This window comes from Topomyia yanbarensis, chromosome 1 (genome assembly GCF_030247195.1).
Source record: "Topomyia yanbarensis strain Yona2022 chromosome 1, ASM3024719v1, whole genome shotgun sequence".
Taxonomy (NCBI): domain Eukaryota; kingdom Metazoa; phylum Arthropoda; class Insecta; order Diptera; family Culicidae; genus Topomyia; species Topomyia yanbarensis.
This window is the reverse complement of record NC_080670.1, coordinates 146669077-146683831: the sequence shown is the minus strand read 5'-3', so window position 1 is coordinate 146683831 and position 14755 is coordinate 146669077. Positions and strand designations below refer to the sequence as shown.

The 14755-nt window shown below is 39.4% G+C and overlaps 2 protein-coding genes across 3 annotated transcripts in view; one reads left to right on the top strand and one right to left on the bottom strand.

The window, feature by feature from the left end:
- Positions 1-6859, top strand: part of LOC131676734 (uncharacterized) — a 216929-nt gene extending 210070 nt beyond the window's left edge. For both annotated transcript variants that reach the window (XM_058956017.1, XM_058956009.1), the window contains 3 exons: positions 754-959; positions 1210-1273; positions 1332-6859. In XM_058956017.1, coding sequence (XP_058812000.1) covers positions 867-959; positions 1210-1273; positions 1332-1477 — 303 coding nt within the window. In that variant the 5' untranslated portion in view covers positions 754-866 and the 3' untranslated portion in view covers positions 1478-6859. The remainder of the gene's footprint in view (positions 1-753; positions 960-1209; positions 1274-1331) is intronic.
- A 4440-nt stretch (positions 6860-11299) lies between these two features.
- LOC131676725 (zinc transporter ZIP1) overlaps positions 11300-14755 on the bottom strand; it is a 60854-nt gene continuing 57398 nt past the window's right edge. Inside the window, exon 2 of the mRNA XM_058955997.1 lies at positions 11300-11836. Within this exon, the coding sequence (XP_058811980.1) occupies positions 11748-11836 (89 nt within the window). The 3' untranslated portion in view covers positions 11300-11747. The remainder of the gene's footprint in view (positions 11837-14755) is intronic.

The following is a 14755-nucleotide window of genomic DNA, read 5'->3' as shown; positions in this document are numbered from 1 at the left end:
AGTTTGCTTCAAAATGGCGTTAGACATAAGGTAGCATGTCAGTGACAAACTGTTAAAATAAATAAGTTGCTTAGCGTAGGTTCATTTGTTTTCTCCAGCCTAATTCATTTTCCCTGGCCACACCATTGCCACACACTATTGATAGAATGATTGATGTTATTTTGTTGCAGTCAATTATTGGGACAAGTATTTTTCGCGAAATAAGCAAATGAGATTTGCACACCCGTCCACACCTATACCTAAGTAGTGGTCTTGGGAGTTTCATTTCTGAATGAAAGCAATGCCTTCCTTCAAATCAAAAAGCTACCGTAAGGATGATAAACAACAAACTGATTGTACGATATCCAAATCTCATTTGCTTAATTAGACTTGCTAATGGAGGTAGTCAAGCATACTAAACCTTCCGAGAAAATAGCTGTGGAACTAACTTAACTCTATCATACATGCTGATAGTATCACCATGGCATGTTTCCCAGCATAATCCTGTCTGATAGCGTAAGCTACCGTCATGTCTATTTGTAAAAGCGGTCTCTACTCACTCTCTCTCTCACTTTCCATGGATTATTCGAATTGAAGATTCTATAGAAAGTTTTTGAACGAGTTGTCCGTTTTCAAGTGGTGTCGTACGACTATTGCGGCAGCTTTTCAATTATAATCATCTGTGGATATCTGTTCGTTCATTCATTCTTCTTTTGTCAAATAATTAGTTCGATTGAATTTTCATTCTCCTTTCCGTTTGTTTCTTTATTACAGGAACTGGACCAAGCATAGTTGTAAGACCAGAAGAAGCACTTATTGTAATTTTTGTACTTATACTATGGATAGGTGCAATCGGTCTCTTTTTCCACCGTTGGGGAAAGATTCGAATGCTAGAACCTTATCAGCCAAAGTTCATCCAGCAGCATCGAGGTTCCTGTCCGTTAGTGGACCTGGATCTGGATTTACCACCCGTACCACAGGTATTACAGATTGCTACATTGCATTGTGGAATGAGAAGCGACGTTATTATTTTAAGCTGACTCCCTCTATATGGATCTATTTCCATATATTACAAAAAAGAAGCAAATAGGTGCGATACAGCAGGCATTGTATTCGGGGAACAGAGTGTATTTTTGTTACAATAATGCCTGCCATATGAGAAATTGCTGCCCATTACCTTACCTTATGATAGGTATGATGAAATAACTCATCTATTGCTGTCAATTACAGAGATCATCATTGTCCAAAATGTCCTTGGGTCTGCAATCAACAATGACGTCTGTTTGCTCCGGAGGTACATGTTTAGCTTTTTCTAAGAGTGAGTAATTTTAGTGTGCTTTTTTTCTCGACAGGATATCCCGGATATATTCGACCACGACAAAATTCCGTTTTCGTCGGCCCGCACGTATTTTCTCCTCCACAACCACCGCGGAAAACACGTTCCGCCGTCGATATCCACTCGATGATACTAAGCGAAGGCGAAATGGAGGCGGTCTAGTTGCTCCACTTATTTCCTAGTCCAGCCTCCTTCCTACCAACCAACCAACCTACCAACAGTCACAAAGAACGGAAGATGCATCCTACAAAACAAACTCAATATTTTTATATCGCGATATATACATATTTACATCTCGATTTATTTTTGTACGAAAGACGTACCGGGAAATCGAAGAAATGAAAACAGTAATCGTAAACACAGTTCACCCTCGTTGAATATTGCTAAACAGTAGATCAATTTCTCTCATATTTGAAGTGTTGTTTATACTCGTACCGTTTTACGACCAAACTAGACGTTGTTTCTCAAAACTAGCATGTGTGGATTTGAATAGACTAAACGGGTTATACTTATATAAAATTCATACAGCATACCATTTATGATATACTGAGAGAAAGGAATTCTAAATAAAGCCTATAAATAACTGAGAAACAAGATAATGCAATATACAGCATTTGTGCAAACTATGATTATACACTACCCATCTCATTTCTCTCGATATATGTTTTCGTTCTGGTTCTGGTTGCTTGTTGGAACGCATCCAATGCAACTACTCATTAGTCAACGAACGTACGTACGTTCACGATTGTTTTATAGCCAACCGCCAAAAGTCAATTGTTAGGGAGAATGATACATATTTTTGAACAAGTCTGACAACTAGACTTTTTTTTATTTTACTATTAATTAATTGGAATTGTGGCGGCTCAAGCGGAATTCGCGGCGCGGTAGTAAAGAATTCGAAACGGTTTTCGGGATTAAAACTATTTATTGCTCGTAGCGTGTAGCGTGTTCTACGTATCAAATTACTCTGGTGGTTTTCTTTCTAGTGTTGTTTGTGTACGTATGTTCCTCGATACCGAGGGGAGATCTGATGCCACAGAGCCCCCCAGTTACACCAAGAATCGCACACGATAACCGGATGGGGTAACTATCGTTCTGCTGCCATCTGATGGGAGTTGATCTTCATTTAGGTAGACGTAAGTTTGAGGCGATCTAGTGAAATTCTTTGGCTTTTTCCTCTAAAGTTGAAATTCAAAAACTTGTCGCTTCGTGACAACACTTCGAATGGTCCATCGTTTTGCCTCTGCAATAATTTTTTAACGACATCGAATCGGATGAAAACATGAGTGCACTTTTTCAGATTCAAAAAAAATCCCTTAGAATGGGATATAGTTTGGATGGACTTAAGATTATCGAATATGCGATGAAGTAAATTTGAAAACTCCATACGGTATACTGTTTTTGGCTCATCAAGGAATTCACCAGGCACACGCAAGGTTTGGCCATATGCCAGATTGGATGCTGAACATTTATGGTCTTCTCTATAAGCTGTACTGATTGCAGTAATGTTAAAGGTAAGCGAAAGCACCAGCTTCCTAGTGCTCCAAATCCCACCGTGTGCGATACCATGGAAATGTTCCAACACTGTTCTGCGATGTTGTTTTAGAACGAATGGGCGAACGAGATTAGGTATGGAGGTGTCGCTCACAGTAGAACTGTTTAGATGATTTGGGTAGTATTTTTGGTACTAATTTCAACGACGCTTTCATTGAACTTTCTAGACCAACAACGTCTGGATCGTCTGTTTGATCAAGAGCCATTTTATGATAGTCCACTGGAGATGGTAGAGTAATTTCATGCACACGTGACAGAGGATCGGCAACAACATTTTTTGTTCCACTGATGTGTCGAATGTCAGTAGTGAACGGAGATATGTATTGCAACGCTCGTTCATCATGCGGAAGTCGACAAGATGAATTTGTAGTTAAAGCGTGTACTAGTGGATTGTGGTCCGTAAAAATCGTAAAAACTCGCCCTTCGAGCATGTACTGGAAGTATATTACCGCCGTCTTCATGGCCATTAATTCTCTTCGAAATATGGAATACTTACACTGTGCTGCTGCACACTTTTCTGAGAAAAAAACCCTAGTGGTTGCCTGAACCCGTTTACGTTCTGCTGCATTGTGGCGCCCACGGAAGAATTCGAAGCGTCGATCATCAGGGATAGAGGTTTTCGTGGGTCGGAATAATAAAACAGTGTCGCGTCGACTATGGCGTGTTTGCACCGATCAAAAGCGATGGACATTTCGTCGGTCCATTCGATTTTACGTGTGTCGTTCTTCTTGTTTCCCACTATGAGATTCCGCAAGGCCGTTTGCATGTCGGTTGCATGTGCAATGAATCGTTTGTATATGTTCACGAGAGCGAGAATTCCTTGATGATTTGAGGCTGGTCGTAACGCATTACTGCAACCACGCGATCTGGCAACGGACGAATTCCATCCTGATCGATGACGTAGCCAAGAAACTCAACATTTTTAGAGCGAATTTACATTTGGGAAGGTTAATGACCAGACCGTTGGTTTTAAGACGTTTGAAAACAATGCGCATGTACTGAAGATGTTTCTCGGAGGACACAGATGCGATGTACATGTCGTTGAAAACGACCAAACGACCACAAAATCTAAATCTGAAAATTCTGTGCTGCGTTGCATAGCACGAATTGCATCCTGGTAATTTCAAATGGACCAAACCGCATAATGATTGATGTTTTGTGTACATGGTCGTCCTCATAGGGGATCTGGTGATATGCTCGATGGTACTGAAAAATGACTTACCGCGAAAGGCGTTAAGCAGGTCATGTATATGGGGGACGGGATACCTATCGGATATACACACTAAATTTTGTTTGCCGAGTATCAGCAAAATTTTGCTGAATTTTGCCTTGCTGAAATATCAGCAATAGTCTCAGCAAAAAAAATTTCGCTGAAATAACAGCAATTTAAAACTGTCAAAATTTGCTGAACTGTCAGTTTGATTTGCTGGAACTCAGCAAAATTGCCATTCTTTCACTGATTGTTTCAGCAATCGAAACCTATACATTTGCTGATTTTCGTCAACAGAATGGGCTTTACTAAAAATCAGCGAAACAAAAATTGCAAAGCTGAACTCTTAGCAAATCCTGTTTTGCTGAAAAGTTTCAGCAAAATATTTTGCTGAAACAAAATACAAAAAATTGGTGTGTAGTAACACTGTTCAGGCGACGGTAGTCCCCTACGAAACGAAGTTGACAATTTTTCTTTGGTACACAATGGAGAGGACTCGCCCTACTACTGCTCGATTGACGACATATTCCGAGCTCCATCATCAGCTGGAACTCCTTTCTAGCAGCTACTAGTTTATTTGGTGACATCCGTCGGACTTTACTGGTCATCGGTGGTCCTTTCGTTGTAATATGGTGCGTGACGCTGAGTACGCATTGTTGGTGGCCGGGTGATTGCTTGAAATTCTTCCAATAAATCTCGAAACGGATGACAAACGCCGAGTATCAACGGTTGTGCAACACGTGGAATCGACGAGGCGTCGATATTTCAAGTTCACGATGAATGCGAAAAACGATAATAAATCAGCCCAATGATAGCCGCGCTTACGTCAGCAACGAGGCCATTCCAGAAAAAAATTCTTCTCAAACCGAGGTCTGTTTGTAGAAATCGGGTGTTGTATGTTTCGATGTCGCAGCTGTTGGCAGCATGAAGGAGAAAGAAGGATGGTTTTTGTTGTCTGTCCTTTGTAGTAGCCGGAATGATCGATACGTCGGAGCCAGTGTCGATCAAAAAACGGACGTTGTTTACTCGATCGAAAATCATTGAACATCAGCTTTCCTCATTCGTGCCCACTCCTGCCCAAGGAGTTTTTATTCTCAGGTGATACGATCCTCAAAAATGCCGATCAGCCATGTTGGTTTTAGAAACGACAGCTAACAACATTTTTTAGGGGAGACGAGCCCTTATTCATTTCATTAGTCGGGATATCACACTCTTTCGCGGATAACTCGGCTTTCAGTGATTGGAATGCTCTTAAATCGGTATCAACATCTTTGCTTCGTTCCTAAGAAGCAGTACAATAAAAAATCTCGCCTGGAAAATGTAAAATACTCCCGTTTGAGCGAAGCGAAAAGTCGAGTACAACACACCCTTATTCGTCCTACCATTTGAGCCAATGCGTTGAATAGAGAGAGCAGATACTGCTCTAACTAATGTGTTCAAATGGGTAGGATGAATAGAGGTGCTAAGATGATTTAGAGCACAGTAACCCTACTAGCTCTCTCCATATGTTTGCTTGGATTTCAGTGGGTAAACAAAGTTGTTCGCTGTCATTTTTCTTCCCCGCAGTCTGCTGCACGCTTACCTCACTCCTCACCTAGTTACTGCCAAAGATGAATCACCTTAGAACTCTAAGCACCTTGCTCCTGCCGATTGGAGCGAGCGAACCTCTAGTTTTTGGACGGACCGCGGAAAACTGCAGGGGTCGCGACACTGGCGATCGTTATTACCGTACTTCCTGTGGTACCAACACAGCTCACTGTTTACATTTTCGTGAGCTCTCGATACGCAACGGCTTCTGTCACTTCTGTTGACATTTGACGTTTTTAATTTTCGGATCTTAGCTGTCAAGAAAGCGATCTGTTCGTTTAGCTCGTCTCGTCTGGGTACGGATCCTGCTACGCTCAAGCATTTTGTCGGCCATTTTGCCAGTTTCAATAGTTCCGTCATGAATAGCCAAAACGGCTTTGACATTTGCCGGGAGACGCTACAGGAAAAGCATTTTCATCAAGTTTTCATCGACATTAAACCCGGCTACAAGGTCCTGTAACTTGGCCAGCAAGTGTGTACGTCTTGGTATAGGTTTAATATGGTCGCAACTGTTTAAAAAATCGGTCCTTAATCGTTTGGTACTTTCCTGGTTGCGGAGGGTTTGCGACAGGGTCAGAAATATGGCAGAGAACGTGATCCACCTTCGCTATTATGTGAAATAGTTTCGTTTCTTCTCGCGTGACGCCTGCAAAGACTAATTGAGCTTCGGCTTGGGCAAACAACATTGCCGGATCGGTCCTTAAGAAATCTGGTAATTTGTCCGCTACGCAAGCGTCTGTTTAATGGTTTTCTTCCATTGTTCGGTAGAAGCTCAAGAGTGGCGAATGAGCGAGACGCTGGCGAAAATATTTCGATTCGGCCTTCCTTTTTTCTCGGTGAAAACAACACAAACTGCACTACGAAAACGGAAATCGCCCTGGGGTCACTACTGTGGCGGTTCAAGAGGAATTCGCGGCACGGTAATAAAGAATTCGAAACGGTTTTCGGGATTAAAGCTTTTTATTGCGAGGAACGTGTAGCGCGATCTACGTATCGATGTCGAGGGGATATCCGATGCCACAGTATATTCTCCAATCAGAATATGAGGTATTAAACCAAGCTTTTGTATCTGTCATAAGCTCAAATTAAATAAATATTAAAATATATTTGGAATGCATATTTTGTTTCTAAGGTCTGGTAGGTTAAATACAAATCAATTATCTATCCCCCATATATAAGTAATAATTGTTGACAAAAACTGAACTAATAAACAAAATAAAATATTTCGAATAGTACAATCCAACAGTTTTCCACATTAATATCACAAAAATCCAAATTTCACTTCACGATCATACACAACTATTTTTAAGATATGCCGATATATTCATTAAGCCCCTGTCTCGTTTCGAATAATTACTCTAGAACAAAAACGAGCAAAATCATCGACCCAATTTCACCCTCCCTGTTCCACGGTACTGTCGCCGGCATCACTGTTAATTAATTGGCGAGCCTAGCTCAAAAATAATGACGTGCTATCAATAAATTAATATTTGCCCTTGTCGATGTTCTCTGCTTTAAGCACGAACGGGAACAGTAGAGGATCATGTTTTAACCTTTGCATGAATTTATAGCAATCCTGGAATGATGGAATGATGCACCTCTTTATGCGACCAATCATGTATCTTGAAATAGGTAGGTTCACTACTAGACTTGGATGAAAATGGGCCCAAGACTGTACACACTGTTTCACGCGCTAATTTTATTCATCGTTTCGACAATGCTGGCATTACAGTACACCCTACGTCGCTCTATCTTCAAACTGGCCATGCGGAAAAATTTTCGGAATTTAGGGGACTTAAAAGCAATCCCCGTTGTCCCGTAGTCCATAGCTATACTACGAAAACCGTAACTTATCACAAGACGGTGAACAAGAAAGGTCTATTCATTGTTTACAGTAGATTAGTTTTTTTGGTGAGACTGGTACTAGTATAATTAATCAAAGGGAAGTTTGAAGCATTAGGAATATTTCACTGTGATTGAGAGATATGGCCTCTAGATAATATATAATTAAGTGCGACAAATTCAAAGTGTTCATAACGGCTACGATAAATAAGCATTGAGGATAAATTGTTGTGATGTCTCGTGACGAATATTTTGGCAGGTTGCGTACCGTTGAAAAATAAAAAGGTTAATGTTTTTGCCATTCGTGAATCATCTATAAATGAATTTTACAATGAAAAATTCCAGAAATCAATTTTGGCGCTCAGTTGGGTGTGGCTTAACACATGATATTTATACGCTTTTCCCGAATTCTACTGTAAAATAGTTCTATTTCATCACTAGTCATAGCATCACCTACTATGAAGCAAGAAAAGAAGACAAATAACAAAAATTATATCAACATGAACAAATCTGCCATTAATAATAACCTAATTGACGAAGTAAATAGGTCATTATTTTCGCTTGACATGGACCATTATCTTCCTTCCTTGTAAGGTACCGTTTATACGAGCGATTTCTTTTTTGCCGAGTCTACTCTTCTCAGATTTGTCCTAAATTTCCACCACAATTCACTGCCATTTATTTACCCGCACTGTGATGCTTACGGCAGACAAAGCAGTTGGATCAAATATCGTTCCACTGATTGCAGAGATAACAGCTATGTGTATTGCCAGAATGAACATAAAACAATGCACGTTGGGTCTTCCATATTGATACCAATCCACATAACTAAACCACAGACTAACAGACCTCGCGAACAGAGTTTCTTTCGTATCGCTCACTTGGTTATAAAATTAGTGTGAAATCTACATATACGATATCCATCAATTTGGATCATGATAAGAATATTGCTTAGATGAGGCCATAAAATTGCGTACTGTCTCCACTGTATTCAGCACGCAAGTAAGTATGTATATGAGCGATGAAAAACTGGAAAGAAATGTTCTAAACGTTATGTCTGTTAGCCTGTGATAAAGACATCACTTTGATGCGCTATTTGATGACAAACAGCGAGCCAAAATGTATACCTTTTTTATCGCAAATCTTTTCTAAAATCTACATATTGACTTTTCAGTCATTCGCCATGGCGCACATTGGCCCCAACTTCAAAAATCGGTCAAAAGATTTTTTTTTGCTTTTCGTTGTTCGTTTTTGAATAATTTCGCGATAGGCGTTTGCGTTAGCTTGGCGGTGTCAATTTCTTTGTTATACAATTACCGTGGAGGTTATTCAGACCCCCTCGATTTTCTACGAAAATCGTAAGGCTTTCCAAAACATAAATTTTGACAGCTGAATCTCATTCTTCAGTTTTTTAGAAAGGTGATACAACGTGTTTTATTATTTACAATCATCATAACAACAATCATTAAAATGGCAAAATTGTGATTAAAGTGGCAAATAAAAGGGAACAAATAGCAAGAATTTCGCTGATACTGGCTACTGAAACTTGCTAGAAATGAATCTGAAACAGAGTGATATGAGAGGGTTCACTCGTAAACGTATCAGTTAGGCGCCATTATGGTGACTTGACGTCGTCCTTGTCATATCTGGGCGGTTGTGGTGTAGTAATTGGTCCGATATAACAGTGCGATCCCAATACAGCTAAAAAGGGCATTTTCCAGAACAGGCACAACCAGCACGGTAGATCGGTACAATCTCTTCCAAAAGACCATACTGCAGCGCCCCTTGCTGGTGTAACGCCGTTGTGACGCTCGGTACAGGTTGCGTCTTGGTTCCAAACATACCTCCTGCCATTCCTCGTCGGCATTATCCTGTCCTGGATTATATCGGCTTCAATCACTAAAGAGAATTCACCTCGCTAGAGTCGACGTACGGCTGCTCCAACTGGTGGGAGTGGGCACAGTGCATAGCTTTCTGCTTCCCTCCGTGCAGTCAACGTTACATATCGCGTGCGCTAGGTGAAGTCCGTTATAGTTGCGGTCGGCAGCACAAAATTCTTGATATACTTCATGTTGGTTAGCACTTTCCACAAAGTATTCTTGAAGTCGTGGCACCTGCGCTACTCATGGTGCCTGGATGTCGACTATTCTTTATACCTCTTTATCCCGTAGCAATGCGAATCTTTCCAGCGCCGACTGTGTATGAAGCATTCTTGCTTGTATCAACGGTTTTTATCAATGTTCTCTCAAGAGCTTCGAGGCCAGTCTGGCTTTATTTGATAACGCCGAACCTGTAGGTCAACACGGAGACAGCAAACATGTTCATTGCGGTGACATTATTCCCCGCGTTCAGGAAAGGTTTCAAGATTCAATTCAATCGACTCAAAAACTTATCTCGGAGCTCAAGCTTGACGTTGGTATGGCGAATACCGAGGAGCTACCGGAATCCGTAATACTTATACGATTCACCACGAACCATTTCTCCTTCGTCGATTTTGTAGCCACCAGTGTCGACCAATCGTCCTAATAGTAGCTGAACATTTCTCAAAACCAAACTCCATGCTGATGTCACCACAAATCCTTTCGACTAGTTTGTTGACTACACCCAGCCGTTCCGTCGAGTCAGCATAGATCTTGAGATCGTCCATGTAGACTTTCATTTTTATAGTATAGATTCGCTTTTTCGTTTCAATAATGGGAGACGGGCATAGCGTAGGTGCTAAATCGATTGCCTTCTTCGCAGCTCACCTGGGTTCGATTCCCAATCCCGCACATAGGGTTAAAGATTTTTCCTAAAAGAGATTTCCCGAAACCCGAAAAGAGGCAAATGAGCCTAAGATTAAAACCTCCATAATGACGTTTTTGAAAAAACTGTCCAATCTTCTAAAACTTCCATCAGTAATATTATTGTTATACGCGATAGTTCATTTATCACTTCATTCATGATCTGTTCTTGTTGATGTACTTCAGGAGTAAAATCCGATCAGATGCTAAATGTTTAAATATCCATTCGACAATTAATGTATATTTATCAGGGAGAGGCACCCCTATGGTGATGTACAGACGTTGACAGTAGTCAGTATATGATGGACCTAGCCGCTCTCGACCCATGTCACCCATCCTCTTGCATTGGGTTATTTTGCTTCAACGGAAGATATTGGCTTGCAAAAAATATTCGCCTCATAGGGGGTTGATCTTTACAATTCAACTTTTTTTTAATTTTCTGCTCATTGATACGTCCCACCGAAAAGATTATCCTTACGACTATCTAAGGTTTTACTTGTCTGACATGGGCACCTTACTTATAACAAAATTGTAGAACTAACTGTAAATTAAATGGATGGATTTTTCATATTTGAGCACAACGTAAACCAAAAACGAGCGCCCTAATTTTCAGCCTTCCATTTGAGACAATGAGTTGAACAAAGTTTGTAGACGCTGCTTAAACCAACGACATCAACGAGTGAAAATCATTATCATTATCCTACATCAGAGGCTTTGCGGCAGTATTGAAAATTTGAACATTGTTATCTTCCATTTTCAAAACTCTAAAGCGCACAATTCTATAATAGTTCAGCCTCTCAGAAAAAAAGCTCTCCGAAACCAATTGCTCATTTCTTTCTTCTCTATTCATTCTGGCTTTACTCTACAGATTTATCCCTCTTCTCTGAATTACAGTATTCTAATCTTTTAAATCAGGCTGGGAATCGACCCTAGGATGGATACGTACCAGACGAATATTTTACCAATTACGCTATCAGATTGTTCGGATGATCGACGAGAGTTCATTGATAATTGACATTGATAACTTTACTTGTTTATAAAATTTTAGCCTATTTCTAATCTACTTAGTAATTGCTATTACAAATTAAAATACGAATCAAGTCTTGTTATAATGAAGATCGCTTCCAAGCTTACTACTGGTTCAACTAGCAATACTTTCACATTCCTGATACCGGAATTGTCTGTTGTATTGATATATGCTATCTAGTCCATAATTTTAAAATCTATTAAAATTATAAGAAGCTTCTACTTGTTTATTTGTTGAATGTATGTATATATTTTATTTTATTTGTTCTCTATCACAGCTGCAGTTTATCTGACATCGGCACATACTATACAATACTGTTATAACTTGTGTCAAAGATTGTTGTATCGGTATTCATCCGAATTTCCGCTACATTAAACTCCTGCTGCTTCCATCTATGTTGAATCGACATTCAAATACGAAGCAGCTCTACTAATCATGATCATGATCGTGATCATGATCATGATCATGGTCGTCACTTCCACCCGACAAACCGTGATTGTGGCTATGGCCGTGGGCAGCTGAAAATAAATAAAATAAGTTTTATTAGAATAAATGTTTTGTTTAATAGTGTAAACTGAAATATTTGTTTCTGGCGAGAATGCGAAGTTACACGAAGTAGAATTCGCAAAAAACTAAAACATCGAATACTTTTAAAAACACAATGTCGAAATATTGTGCACAAATGGTGTACAGAATTTGAAATTTCGCTGAGAAAGCTAGGTAAAATGGTAGCAGTATGAAACCTATTGTCTGGCAAGCTATTTGTGGCTGCGATAAGTTTTTGCAATTCTTCATTCCAACTGCTTCGGCGAACAGCGAAATATACATCAAGGAATGTTTACAAAACCTTCTTCTACTCCGAATTCGAAGCAACAAGCGTCCTATGGTCTTCTGGCCAGATCTTGTGTCTTACCGTTACACAAAATCAACGATAAAATGGTATACTACCAAGAATGTTACTTTCGTTACAAACACAATGAATTGACTGCAAATTTGACCAATTAATGAATTTTGGGAGTTGACGAAAGCACAACTTAGGAATTCTTGTTTTGGCATCAGAGACGGAATGAAAAAAGATTGGAAGAAAGTGTCAAACTTGCTGAATCTAACGAAAAACGGAAGAAGATGCTCCACCTGATAGCAAATATTAGGAACACTGACCTGTTGTTCTGCTTCAATTCAACAATAATAAAACAATAAAATTAATAAAAACAAAAACACATGTGTATTACTATCACCGAAAATATATGTGACCATACTTTTTGGGACAGTCTTTAAGCTCCACAATCAATACCATCATGTCGAGAAGACGTTTTTTTCACTGAGCTTTATGGCTTGGAAAACCTAGTATTCTTCGAAGTATCTTTTTAAACAAAACTACTATTTTAGTAATGCTTTTTAAATTAAAACTTATTATTTATTATTTATTTATAGGGCTTTAACCACAGAGGGTCCTTCACTATAAGAAGCATTTTACAGAGTCACGCAGTTGGCTATTGGGTCGTTGAGGTATTGAGTTTCGGAGTGAAAGCAGCTAGCCAGGGCCGCGGGACGTAAATTAAAACTGTTTCATACAATAGGCCACCCGCCGCTAACTTATATTTTACAAATATGCGAGGGGAACTGCTTTTATGGACATATTAACAGATGTGTACTTTGTGTACTGCTTTTCAGTTTGTAACGTTAATTTATTTTTGCTTTTTTTTTGAAAACGCAAAAGAAATAGTTGATTTTTAAAAGCTGTGTTCGTCGAAACGCATACAAAAAATGAGTTTCAAATTTCAGATTGCGTTTTATTTCAATTGTTTGAAATTTTTTTTACAAGTAATCCCTCTTTTCCGCGACGAAAATAAGATGCTTTCGATGATATAATACAAAGAAAAATAAAAAGAAAATCATATCTATCTTCAACAGGCTGGCCCCTGGTCATAACATACACTGCCCATGATCGCATATCAGTCCCATAAAGATAGGAAATCCTATATAAAACAGGACAAATATGCGATCATGGGTAGTACAATAATGATACAGCAATAAACGGCAGTAGTAGACACTGAGTGCGTTCTTTGCGGCATGGAGAGATGCTTTAGCAGCAACACGACGTTGCGTACGAAAGAATAATAAATATTTTGTGGTTTCGATGACAGCATACCACAACGTCATAAAATACAGATACTGTGAGAAACGTGACCGCCGAGGATCGTGATGAAGTTACCAAGTCGGTCCGCATGGTGACTGTGACTCGTTGGTGTCCAATTCAATAAACGGTTTAATATTAGAACGTATCATGAATTGCCACCATCCAATTATTCTAACGGGGAATTGTGACGTTTCTTGTTAGCCTAGATGAAGTGCGAAGTCTGTTTGAATGATTGATTGCGTTTTTGCATCTCACAGTGCAGTGGTTAACAGAGGGCCAGCCAGCTGACATACAGAGTTTTACAATACCTACCAACTCACTAAAAATCTACATTACGCTATGTATTGAATATTAGTAGTAACACGAAATCATTCAAAAAGTGTCGCTCTCACGGTACCTCCGACATGAGAGAGTGAATAGAATTAGAAGAATATTGGAGCACCAGGTCAGTATATAAAGCTTCCTTATCACGTGGTTTCTCTTAGCAACAACTACAGCGTCAGAGAGCTTACCGAAAATATGCCTCAATTGTAAACCAATCTACGCTACGATAATCAACAACCTTGCAGCAGCAATCTTCTAAAACTCATTATTTGTCAAAACACATTCCCTAAGCATCGCTCACAGTCAAATTAAAAAAAGAATGCAATGTTTAGATTACAACAGCTTAAATCAACGAATAAACAACCGAAGATCACGCACCTACCGGTTTCACACTGCTATCTTACTTCATAGTCAGTACATCAAAAACAGGCTTCATTTCAGTCAACTCGTATCCGAAAGCAGATAAGACACCATTTTTAACCTCTAAGATCCAACTAGTTGTACGTAAAAGCTCATACACCACAAACCTCTCTGCAAAGATTAAAAAGTCATTAATATGACAGTCGTGCATGGCATATAAAAAACCTGTAACAATAGATGCTTGAGCTATTATTACTGCATCTGCTATTTGCCAACTCAGTGGTGCTGCATACTTTTACTTTTCAAATAAAAGTATACCTAACTTAGAGCCAACTTATAAGCGATGTGGTTCGTGCGAAGAAGTGCTTTACAAAAGTTTGTGACTGTTTTCCGTAAATCGCAATTTTTTTTAATTATTCATCGATCATGACCATAATTTTATTACTATGAATCTTTTGCTCACAAATCACGTACGATTCGTTTGCAGTGCGAACCGATCCGATCAGTAACAAAAACGGATAGATGACGCTCAGGATGCTCAGTTATGATAGATAATATAATAACAAATCTCATTTGATTTGCTAATTAGACGATTCGTTCATGTTACTTCTTC